This window comes from Ovis canadensis, chromosome 7 (assembly GCF_042477335.2).
Source record: "Ovis canadensis isolate MfBH-ARS-UI-01 breed Bighorn chromosome 7, ARS-UI_OviCan_v2, whole genome shotgun sequence".
In the NCBI taxonomy this organism is placed as follows: Eukaryota; Metazoa; Chordata; class Mammalia; order Artiodactyla; family Bovidae; genus Ovis; species Ovis canadensis.
In genome coordinates this window covers 77403140-77414984 of record NC_091251.1, presented here as the reverse complement: position 1 = coordinate 77414984, position 11845 = coordinate 77403140, and the positions used below count along the sequence as shown (strand labels likewise).

Genomic DNA, 11845 nt, shown 5'->3' with positions numbered 1-11845 from the left:
AGGCTGCAATGAATCACCTCAACCCACTCTTCCTAAACCCCAGATTATCTATATTGATGCTTCAAATTCCCACAAGCCAAGACAAAACTCTTCATTCCACAATTAGTGGGAAGGCTTTAAAAATACAATAGCTCCAATGGGAAATAATTCAGTGATTTGTGTTGAGCTGTTATGTAACAGTTGTTAAGTTCCTCCCCTAGAGGTGGTTTAGACATTGTTTAGACATTAGGAACTCTCATAGGTGCCAAGCTGGGAAAAATGGGTCATTGAAAAAGGAGGTGGCTAGTCACCTATTAGATCTGCTTAATGTATCCCTGGTTCAGATTTTCGGAAAGTACCGACTACTTTATATAAACCACTTAGTGCATTTAGTGTTAATCGCTCAGTCATGTCCGATTCTTCGCACTCCCATAGACGGGGGAGCCTGGTGGGCTGCCATCCAGGGGGTCGCACAGAGTCGGACACGACTGAAGTGACTTAGCAGCAGCAGCAGCAGACTGTAGCCTACCAGGTTCCTCTGTCTATGGGATTCTTCAGGGAAGAGTGGGTTGCCATTTCCTACTCTAGGGGATTTTCCTAATTCAGGGATCGAACTCAGGTCTCCTGCATTGGCAGACAGATTCTTTACCATCTGAGCCACCAGGCAAGCCCTAAATCACATTTCATCTAGTGGTCCAGTCAAATAAGATGCTTTTATAGATGCTCTCACAAGATGTCTCTTATTCATTGCCATTGGCAAATTATGGCATAAGCCTCTAAGAGTCAGTGTACTTGTTTTTAATTGATTATTTACCAGATTTCACATATTTATTACTATTGAGGTTAGGAAAAACAATTATTTTAGTTGCAGCAGAGGGGAATGAAGGGCAAATCATCTTTTAGAGCTATGAAAAATGATGGGTGAATGGATAAACAAACTATGGTATATACATATACCAGAATATTTTTTAGCCTTAAAATAGAAATTCTGAGACATGACACACCTTGAAGATATTATACTTAGTGAAATAAGCTGGACACCAAAGGATAAATATTGTATGATTTCATGCCTATGAAGTACCTAGAATAGCCAAATTCACAGAGACAGAAGACAGAACGGTGGTTGCCTAGGAGCTGAAGGGACAGGTAATGAATAAGGAGTTACTGTTTGATGGGTGTAGAGCTTCAGTCTAGGATAATGGAAAATGTCTGAAGATGGAAACTGGTGGTGGTCAAACAACAACGTGAAAGTACTTAATGCCACTGAACTGCATACTTAAGAATGGTTAAAATGGTAACTTTTACATCATATCTATTTTACTACAGTAAAAAAAGTTACGAAAAATAGCATAAGACTGCAGGTGGAATCTACCTAAGATGAGAAAGTAAGCGTGTGTCTAGGACAGTTTAGGTACAAACAGACCTGTAAAGGGAAGCAGGATGATGAGGATGTCAAAATGACCCCTGAGTAGTCCCCTGCAATCGATATACAAAGTGAAGTTCCCAGATGAACTGCTATATAGCTAGCCAACTGCAACAAGGACTGTAGCTTTTGACCACCGGGTTCCAGGCTTAGAACAGGGCTTAAGGAACATCTCAGTCAGGGATGTGCTTCTAATAAGGCATCAATGCTTCTGTTAGAGACAGATATTTTGAGGTCAGGAGCCTTGTCAGATTCTTTGTAGCTCAGACTCCCAAAAGGTATCTGGTCCCTAGAAGATATTTGTTACCTAGTTATTGAATACAGATGAAATTTGATTTGGTTTATAAAATGAAGAAAAAGTAGTATCTTTTTGAGAGTGCTATATTTGATGGGAATAAAATAATCTTATATAAACACAATGATATAAAGATAAGGCATAATTTTTAATACAAACGGGACAAAATAAGGCTTGGAAATCTCCCTGCATGTCACAGTTTATTTGCCATGATATAATTTCTTAGTGAATTAAAGGTAATTTCCATTGAAGAAACAGGAAGCTCTGTTTTACTTTATTCTTCTTAATCATCTTGGGAAAAGTGGGGAATGGGGCTTTTTTTGACTACCAGGTTCCTCAACTCCTAAGAGGACGTAACATAGGATAAACAAAGTGATTTACTATTCAGAAGGACATGGGGTTAATCTGGCGTTAAAACACACACACACACTAGAAAAAAATAGTTTGTTTCTTTTAGTGATTTTTCTGGCTCTGAAACCTCTCCAGTTTTGGATGGATTCTTTATGCAGGAGGAAATCTAAGGTAAGGTATTGAGAGTCTCACAGATCTTCCCTAGTAGGTCACATCCTACTAATCTAATCATACTTGACAATAAATTTAATTATCCAAGAAATTTTATTATCCATGTTTTATATATCTGCTTCCTATAAATGAGTATCATCTAAATCTATGATATACTGAGAACAGTCAAGAATTATTTCTTGCATTTATAATTTAAGAAGCTATATTTAAAAATTAAGATATGTTTATGTGACTATGATTATAAGGAAAATGAGAAACCAAAACAGATGGATGTTTATAAAAACTGATATTTCAGGAAAGGATTTAAAGTTAGAAGCCCTTTCCAACTCTTTTGTAAACTAAGAAACATACAATTATTTTAAGAAGAATTCAGCTTTTACCCAATTGCACTCCAGATTACATCAAAGAAAAAACAGTCTGAAATCTTAAGACTTCTACTTCCTCAAATTTTAGGTGGATTGCTTTTCAGAATTTTTCTAATTGATATTACATGAAATCCTCTAGCTGATAAAAGGCCAAATGTTTACGTTCTTCACAAGAGGTTGAATAGGTTTTTATGCATTGACACAGAGTGGAAGTTCAGTATTTGCCATACTGAACAGCAAGGAATAATTAATTTTCGCCATCCATGTATCGTACAAATATGAAGTTAAAATAGAATTTTCACTGATGGTTAATACTGTAGATCCCATGTTATGATTAATTCCAAGAATGCAGTTTGCATCTTCAGTGGGAAGTGTACTTTTCAGTTGTTATAACATCCTCAGAGACTTTTCAGTTTGTCTTTATCTTGCTCTTTTTGACTGCAAAGTGCAAAAGATTCCTGAACGAACTGCCTACACATTGGGCACTGCTGAAAATACTTAACACAGCCATCACACAAGCACGTGTGTCTACATGGCAGGAGCACCCAGTTCACAGTCCCATTCTGGCAAACCACACAGTCCTTGCTATTCTCTTCTGGAGGCTCCACTTCACTTTCAGATAGTCCTGCCTTTTCTAGCAAACTTCGGTCTGTGTTTTTTTCTTCTGGAGAAGAATCGCTGGAGGGAGTAGAATTATTATTTGCAGACATGAAAAGTTGCTGAAAATCAAAGAAACAAATGTAAAAATAATTACAAATGACAATTATGCTTCAAATACAGGGGTTATAAGAGCTGCTAAAAACATATGAACTAGCAAATCCAATAAAAGTTAACTTCTATGATAAGTAACTGAAAATATTATTATCTCCTTATAATAGTCATTCTCTGAAACTCTGCAAACAGAAAAGACAAAAGTAAGACTAGAGGGTACAACTTACCTTAAGATCATGAAATTGACCTTGAGCTAGGAGTAAATATTGATATAATATCCTACAGGAGAGTTTATAAGTCTTATCAGGAATATGAATTACCGACACCATGGAAATCTAAAACAGAAATTGAACACCAGTCAGTATTTGATTTCCTTATATTATTTCACAGATATGAGAAAAATATTTCTCAAATAAAAATAAGAGGTTGATAAATTAGAAAACTTATAGTAATATCCTTATATCATAATCACTAGAACCCAGTTATATATATTTTGCCAGAGTTATTTTACTTATCCTCAAATTCACAAATTTAATGTCATCCCAACAAAAATAGCAATTAGTTTTTCATATAGCTACATGAGTTGACTCTACAATTAAAATAAAACATAAGAGCTAGGAAAATACTGGAAAGAAAGCTATGAGAGGGACTAAGTTCAGTCAGATGTTAAAACACACTACAAAGCCTCTAAACTTTTAAAGCACACTACAAAGCCTCTAAAATTAAAACAGTGTGGTACTGGCACATGAATAGATAGCTGGGTGGAACAGAATAAACAGTCCACAAACAGACTTAACCATATATGCAAATATAAAGGTTACATTTTAAATAAACAAAGAGAGTCTTTGTAACAATAAAAAGTACTGGGGCAACTGGATAGCTGTTTGGGAAAACAAAATTAGACTCATAATTGTAAAAAATAAAACTATACAAGTACTAGGGAAAAAACATGAATTTCTTTATAGTTTCAGTGTAGAAAAAGACTTTCTACGACTCCAACCTAGAGGCAGATAAATATGACAAATATAACTACATAAAAAAGTAAAATTTGCATGACATAAAACACTATTAAGTAAAGTCAAAGGACATATGACAAGTTGAAATACATATTCACAATATATATCACAGATATAAGTTAATCTCCTTAACTTATAAAGAACTTTTAAAAAATTGAAGAAAAAGTGAATAAAAATTCTATACAGAAATAGGGCAAAGACATGAACAGATAACTTACAGAAAGATAAAACATGGTCCTTAGCCATATTAAAAGATGTTCAATTTCACTTATAATATGATAAATGCAAATTGAAACTTCACTGAGATATCATTTCTTGCTCATCAGATTAACAAAAATTGAATAGCTTATCAGTACACTCTATGGAGAAACCATCATATACTGCTGGAGGAAATGTGTTTTTTAAAAAAATACGATTCCAAAGGAACAACTCCATTGGAGGGGAATTTGGCAGTAGGTAACAAGATGACCCTCATTTACTTAGCCTTCAACCACATAACCTCACCAATATTAAACTACAGACACACAAATTATCCAGTGCAAGATTATTTGTTATTACAGAATACTGGAAACCACCTGAATGTCCAACCACAGAAGACTGGTCAAATAACTATGGCATTAATGCATATATACCCTACATACAATAGAGTGCTAGGCAGCTGTTTTAAAAAAAAAATGAGGAAGATCTCTATGAACTCATCTGGAGTGATTTCCAGGAGATATAAAGTAAAAAAAGTGAGAACATGCATAGTGTAGTGTTTCCTACTTTTTACATAAGAAAGAAGGGACAATGAAAATAGATAGATATCTATATTTTCTTACCATTAGAATAAGAAACATAGGAAGGATAAGCCAGAAAACAATGAACTTGGGGATGAAAGCATCATCTGAGTATACCTCTTTACGTAGGTTTTTTACTTTTGAGAGAACTAATCCGAGGAATTTATGGACACTGTTTTTGACGATAAATCCTCAGTTTGGGGTAGGAAATAAGGAAAGGGTAGTTTGAGGACTTAAATAATCAAATTCAGTAATGAATTATAAACCACTGGGAGGAAAAGGAATTTATGAAGCTGTGAGATAACAAATAGATAATTAAAGAGATAAATCAGAGGTCTCTTACTTGTAATAGAAGGCAGAGGGCTGAATGCAGGGCTGAAGTTGGAAAATAATCATTTTGCAACCATCATGGTGAAGATGAACTCTGATAAGAATCATTAATGGATATTAAATCCAAGGAGAGATTTTGATAAAGAACAAGATATTTGTATGGTCTTAAAGTGCCTTTTCACACACTGCCTATTATTTGCAAGGGAGGGAGAAAAAAAAAAAAGGAAACAATGGGAAATTAGATAATACCTTGACTGAGAGATCAAAATTAACATCGCCAATGAGGGAAAAGAACCTCCCATTCTTCTATAGGCAATGCTCTGAAAAGCAAACATTATCACCTGCCTGGTACACTGGCTGAAAATGCTTAACTTCAATCTAATCATGATGAAACATCAGACAAAATGAGGAATGTCCTGTTTTACAAAAACAGTGTGTGCATGTGACTATATTCCTCAAAAATGCTAGTGTCATAAAAGACAAAAAAAAGGCTATGGAAATATTTCAGGTTAAAGTAGGTTAAAAATACATGACAAATATAATTTTTTACTCTAAACTACAATATGTACTGGAAGGAAAGACATGTTGTAAACAATACTGTTAGATAGGCTGACAAATTGGAATGCAGGTAATAGATTGGATAAAGTATTGTATCAATGTTAGATTTATAAAGTAGATAACTATATCATAGTTACTTAAGAGAAGACACTTATTATTAGGAAACACACGCTGAAGTACTTGGATGTAAAGAATCATCATGTATACAACTTATTCTCGATTCATTAAAATATATATATATATATACATACACATACATGTTGTTTGTTGGTGTTTTTAGCCACCAAATCATGTCTGACTATTCTGCAAACTTATGGACTCTAGCCCGTCAGGCTCCTCTGATTATGGCAAGAATACTGGAGTGGGTTGCCATTTTCTTCTCCAGCAGATCTTCCCAACCCAGGGATCAACCCTGCATCTCCCACATTGGTAGGTGGATGCTTTACCACTGAGCCACCATGTAAGCCCATATATACATATACATATGGGCAAGTAATGAAAATGGGGCAAATGTTAACAATTAGATCTGGGTAAAGGGTGTATTAAAAGATGCTTACTCCTTGGAAGAAAAGTTATGACCAACATAGACAGCATATTCAAAAGCAGAGACATTACTTTGCCAACAAAGGTCCATCTAGCCAAGGCTATGGTTTTTCCAGTGGTCATGTATGGATGTGAGAGTTGAACTGTGAAGAAAGCTGAGCGCCGAAGAATTGATACTTTTGAACTGTGGTGTTGGAGAGGACTCTTGGGAGTCCCTTGGACTGCAAGGAGATCCAACCAGTCCATCCTAAAGGAGATCAGCCCTGGGTGTTCTTTGGAAGGAATGATGCTAAAGCTGAAACTCCAGTACTTTGGCCACCTCATGCGAGCTGAGAGGGATTGGGGGCAGGAGGGGACAACAGAGGATGAGATGGCTGGATGGCATCACTGACTCAATGGACGTGAGTCTGAGTGAACTTTGGGAGTTGGTGATGGACAGGGAGGCCTGGCGTGCTGCGATTCATGGGATTGCAAAGAGTCTGACACGACTGAGCAACTGAACTGAACTGAACTGAGAGATAAGAGATGGAGAAGCTAGGATTAACAGGAAGGAAAGGAGGGAGCCTGCTGATAAGAAAAGAGGACGCAGAGAAGGACCCAGGCAGGTAGGTACAAAGAAAGAGAGAACAGGATGGCTGACCCGTAGAGCCAGTACCCAGCTGCCCTGTGGGAATAAGTCTCCCCTGAGCACTACAGGGCCAGGAGACTTCACTCCAGTTGGACCAGGGTGTGAGAGCAAATCTTTCCCCATTTACAATGCCACTGAACTTTACACTGAGAAGTGGTTAAAATGGTCAGTTTTATATGTATTTCACCACACACACACACATACTCCTCTGTTTAGATGGAGGAGGAAAATTAGAAAATAAGGAAGAGTTTGAGAATTCATGTTGACAAAGAGCAGCAGCAGTGAGGGGGAAAGGAACCACAGGGGAAGCTGAGAAGAAGGTGACAGGTGTGACCTGTCACCAGTAATAGGGGAGCTTAGAAGAGATGGGGAGCGGGGGGACATGGTGGAGAGAGAAGGGCTATCTTGCCCAGATAGGCGGGGTAAAGGGCAGAAAGGCTGGAAATACGAAGCACCCACCTCAGCACATCTTATTTCCTTCAGTGGAGAAGAGAGGAGGGCCACAGGAGCACAAAGGGAGAAAGAGACAAGAGCTCTTCTGTAGACTATCCAGGAGCTTAGCTGTGGGGCTGTAAGTGGCTCGCTAACATTGATTGGTATGACTCTTTTTTTTTGTTGTTTCACTGAACAAATTTACTGAGTACCCATTGAGTTCTAGGTACTGTTAGGTCCTGGAAATAAACTGGTTAGTATGACTTTTATTTGGAAAAAACAAACTGACTTCAGGTTAGTGGAACTTCAAATTAATATCCCCCTTCAAAAAAAACTACACAGGCATAACTACACTGAGCAGGGTCTACATCTCCCAGTTAGGGTCTGCACCTTCCAAAGCTCAATGCATGCTTGTTTCATGGAGATAATCCTACAAAACCAAAGGATGCTGGCACAGGACTACAAAGGCTCAAAATCAAGCCCTGGTTCCATCTCTTATTTCGTGAATGGCTGGGAATTTTCTTCAAACTCTTTCAGTGTTTATAAGAAGGATATTTGCCCTAACATACAAGGTTGTTGGAAGGAATAAATAAGTTACTGGTGGTGAATATACTTTGTATGTTACAAAGTGTCATAAAAAAGTTACCATATCTGTATTAATCAATATATCTATTTCAAGCACTTCAGAAAAGTAGCAAATTGGTTATAGAGGCATTCTCATCATGATAAGATTTTACCAAAAGTTTATTTCATGCACCACAAGCTTCTACTGAACTTAGAGGAATGTCAGGCTCAGGGCCTTTTAGGTCTCTAACATGCTTTTATCTTCCTAATTGGGGTAAACTACTGGACTAAACTGTGGTCCATTGGAGAAGGGAATGGCAAACCACTTCAGTATTCTTGCCTTGAGAACCCCATGAACAGTATGAAAAGGCAAAATGATAGGATACTGAAAGAGGAACTCCCCAGGTCAGTAGGTGCCCAATATGCTACTGGAGATCAGTGGAGAAATAACTCCAGAAAGAATGAAGGGATGGAGCCAAAACAAAAACAATACCCAGCTGTGGATGTGACTGGTGATAGAAGCAAGGTCCGATGCTGTAAAGAGCAATATTGCATAGGAACCTGGAATGTCAGGTCCATGAATCAAGGCAAATTGGAAGTGGTCAAACAAGAGATGGGAAGGGTGAACGTCAACATTCTAGGAATCAGTGAACTAAAATGGACGGGAATGGGTGAATTTAACTCAGATGACCATTATATCTACTACTGTGGGCAGGAATCCCTCAGAAGAAATGGAGTAGCCATCATGGTCAACAAAAGAGTCCGAAATGCAGTACTTAGATGCAGTCTCAAAAATGACAGAATGATCTCTGTTCGTTTCCAAAGCAAACCATTCAATATCACGGTAATCCAAGTCTATGCCCCAACCAGTAATGCTGAAGAAGCTGAAGTTGAACGGTTCTATGAAGACCTACAAGACCTTTTAGAACTAACACCCCAAAAAGATGTCCTTTTCATTATAGGGGACTGGAATGCAAAAGTAGGAAGTCAAGAAACACCTGGAGTAACTGGCAAATTTGGCTTTGGAATGCGGAATGAAGCAGGGCAAAGACTAGTAGAGTTTTGCCAAGAAAATGCACTGGTCATAGCAAACACCCTCTTCCAACAACACAAGAGAAGACTCTACACATGGACATCACCAGATGGTCAACACTGAAATCAGATTGATTATATTCTTTACAGCCAAAGACGGAGAAGCTCTATACAGTCAACAAAAACAAGACCAGGAGCTGACTGTGGCTCAGATCATGAACTCCTTATTACCAAATTCAGACTTAAATTGAAGAAAGTAGGGAAAACCGCTAGACCATTCAGGTATGACCTAAATCAAATCCCTTATGATTATATAGTGGAAGTGAGAAATAGATTTAAGGGCCTAGATCTGATAGATAGAGTGCCTGATGAACTATGGAATGAGGTTCGTGACATTGTACAGGAGACAGGGATCAAAATCATTCCCATGGAAAAGAAATGCAAAAAGCAAAATGGCTGTCCGGGGAGGCCTTACAAATAGCTGTGAAAAGAAGAGAGGCGAAAAGCAAAGGAGGAAAGGAAAGATATAAGCATCTGAATGCAGAGTTCCAAAGAATAGCAAGAAGAGATAAGAAAGCCTTCCTCAGTGATCAATGCAAAGAAATAGAGGAAAACAAATGGGAAAGACTAGAGATCTCTTCAAGAAAATTAGAGACACCAAGGGAACATTTCATGCAAAGATGGGCTCAATAAAGGACAGAAACGGTCTGGACCTAACAGAAGCAGAAGATATTAAGAAGAGATGGCAAGAATACACGGAAGAACTGTACAAAAAAGATCTTCACAACCCAGATAATCACGATGGTGTAATCACTCATCTAGAGCCAGACATCCTGGAATGTGAAGTCAAGTGGGCCTTAGAAAGCATCACTACGAACAAAGCTAGTGGAGGTCATGGAATTTCAGTTGAGCTTTCAAATCCTGAAAGATGATGCTGTGAAAGTGCTGCACTCAATATGCCAGCAATTTTGGAAAACTCAGCAGTGGCCACAGGACTGGAAAAGGTCAGTTTTCATTCCAATCCCAAAGAAAGGCAATGCCAAAGAATGCTCAAACTACCACACAATTGCACTCATCTCACATGCTAGTAAAGTAATACTCAAAATTCTCCAAGCCAGGCTTCAGCAATACGTGAACCGTAAACTTCCTGATGTTCAAGCTGGTTTTAGAAAAGGCAGAGGAACCAGAGATCAAATGGTCAACATCCGCTGGATCATGGAAAAAGCAAGAAAGTTCCAGAAAAACATCTATTTCTGCTTTATTGACTATGCCAAAGCCTTTGACTGTATGGATCACAATAAACTGTGGAAAATTCTGAGAGAGATGGGAATACCAGACCACCTGACCTGCCTCTTGAGAAATCTGTATGCAGGTCAGGAAGCAACAGTTAGAACTGGGCATGGAACAACAGACTGCTTCCAAATAGGAAAAGGAGTATGTCAAGGCTGTATATTGTCACCCTGCTTCTTTAACTTCTATGCAGAGTACATCATGAGAAACGTTGGACTGGAAGAAACACCAGCTGAAATCAAGATTGCCAGGAGAAATATCAGTCACCTCAGATATGCAGATGACACCACCCTTATGGCAGAAAGTGAAGAGGAACTAAAAAGCCTCTTGATGAAAGTGAAAGAGGAGAGTGAAAAAGTTGGCTTCAAGCTCAACATTCAGAAAACGAAGATCATGGCATCTGGTCCCATCACTTCATGGGAAATTGATGGGGAAACAGTGGAAACAGTGTCAGACTTTATTTTGGGGGGCTGCAAAATCACTGCAGATGGTGACTGCAGCCATGAAATTAAAAGACTCTTTCTCCTTGGAAGATAAGTTATGACCAACCTAGAGAGCATATTCAAGAGCAGAGACATTACTTTGCCAACTAAGGTCCATCTAGTCAAGGCTATGGTTTTTCCAGTAGTCATGTATGGATGTGAGAGTTGGACTGTGAAGAAACCTGAGTGCCGAAGAACTGATGCTTGTGAACTGTGGTGTTGGAGAAGACTCTTGAGAGTCCCTTGGACTGCAAGGAGATCCAACCAGTCCATTCTGAAGGAGATCAGCCCTGGGTGTTCTTTGGAAGGAATGATGCTAAAGCTGAAACTCCAGTACTTTGGCCACCTCATGCGAAGAGTTGACTCACTGGAAAAGACTCTGGTGCTGGGAGGGATTGGGGGCAGGAGGAGAAGGGGACGACAGAGGATGAGATGGCTGGATGGCATCACTGATTCAATGGACGTGAATCTGAGTGAACTTCGGGAGTTGGTGATGGACAGGGAGGCCTGGCGTGCTGCGATTCATGGGGTCGCAAAGAGTCGGACATGACTAAGCGACTGAACTGACTGAACTGACTGGACTAAAGAAATAGCACATAATGAGAAAAGATGATTACAATAATTACTGAAAATATAGGGACCAAAGACATATAAGAAGTAGGTGCAACAGGGGCTGTGATGGAAACAAGATGACTGCAAGCATGCAGAGAAAAGAGTGGACACTGTCTTAAAATGGAGCCCTTCAGATCATTACAATAGTTATTTATCTGGTGCTAAAAATGCCAGGAATAAACATTCTCCCTAACAGCCTTCTTCTATGTGGCAAATACCACAGAATACAGAATGAGGAAATTAACATAATTCAACTCTGTCTTTTATTTTCTAAATATAATCAT

At 38.5% G+C, this 11845-nt stretch overlaps 1 protein-coding gene across 2 annotated transcripts in view; it reads right to left on the bottom strand.

Annotated features, from left to right (window-relative positions):
- Positions 1 to 1769: 1769 nt before the first annotated feature.
- The window catches only part of CGRRF1 (cell growth regulator with ring finger domain 1), a 46026-nt gene continuing 35950 nt past the window's right edge, over positions 1770 to 11845 (bottom strand). For both annotated transcript variants that reach the window (XM_069597954.1, XM_069597953.1), the window contains exons 5-6: positions 3523 to 3630; positions 1770 to 3303 (exon numbers count right to left, since the gene is read on the bottom strand). In XM_069597954.1, the coding sequence (XP_069454055.1) occupies positions 2983 to 3303; positions 3523 to 3630 (429 nt within the window). In that variant the 3' untranslated portion in view covers positions 1770 to 2982. The remainder of the gene's footprint in view (positions 3304 to 3522; positions 3631 to 11845) is intronic.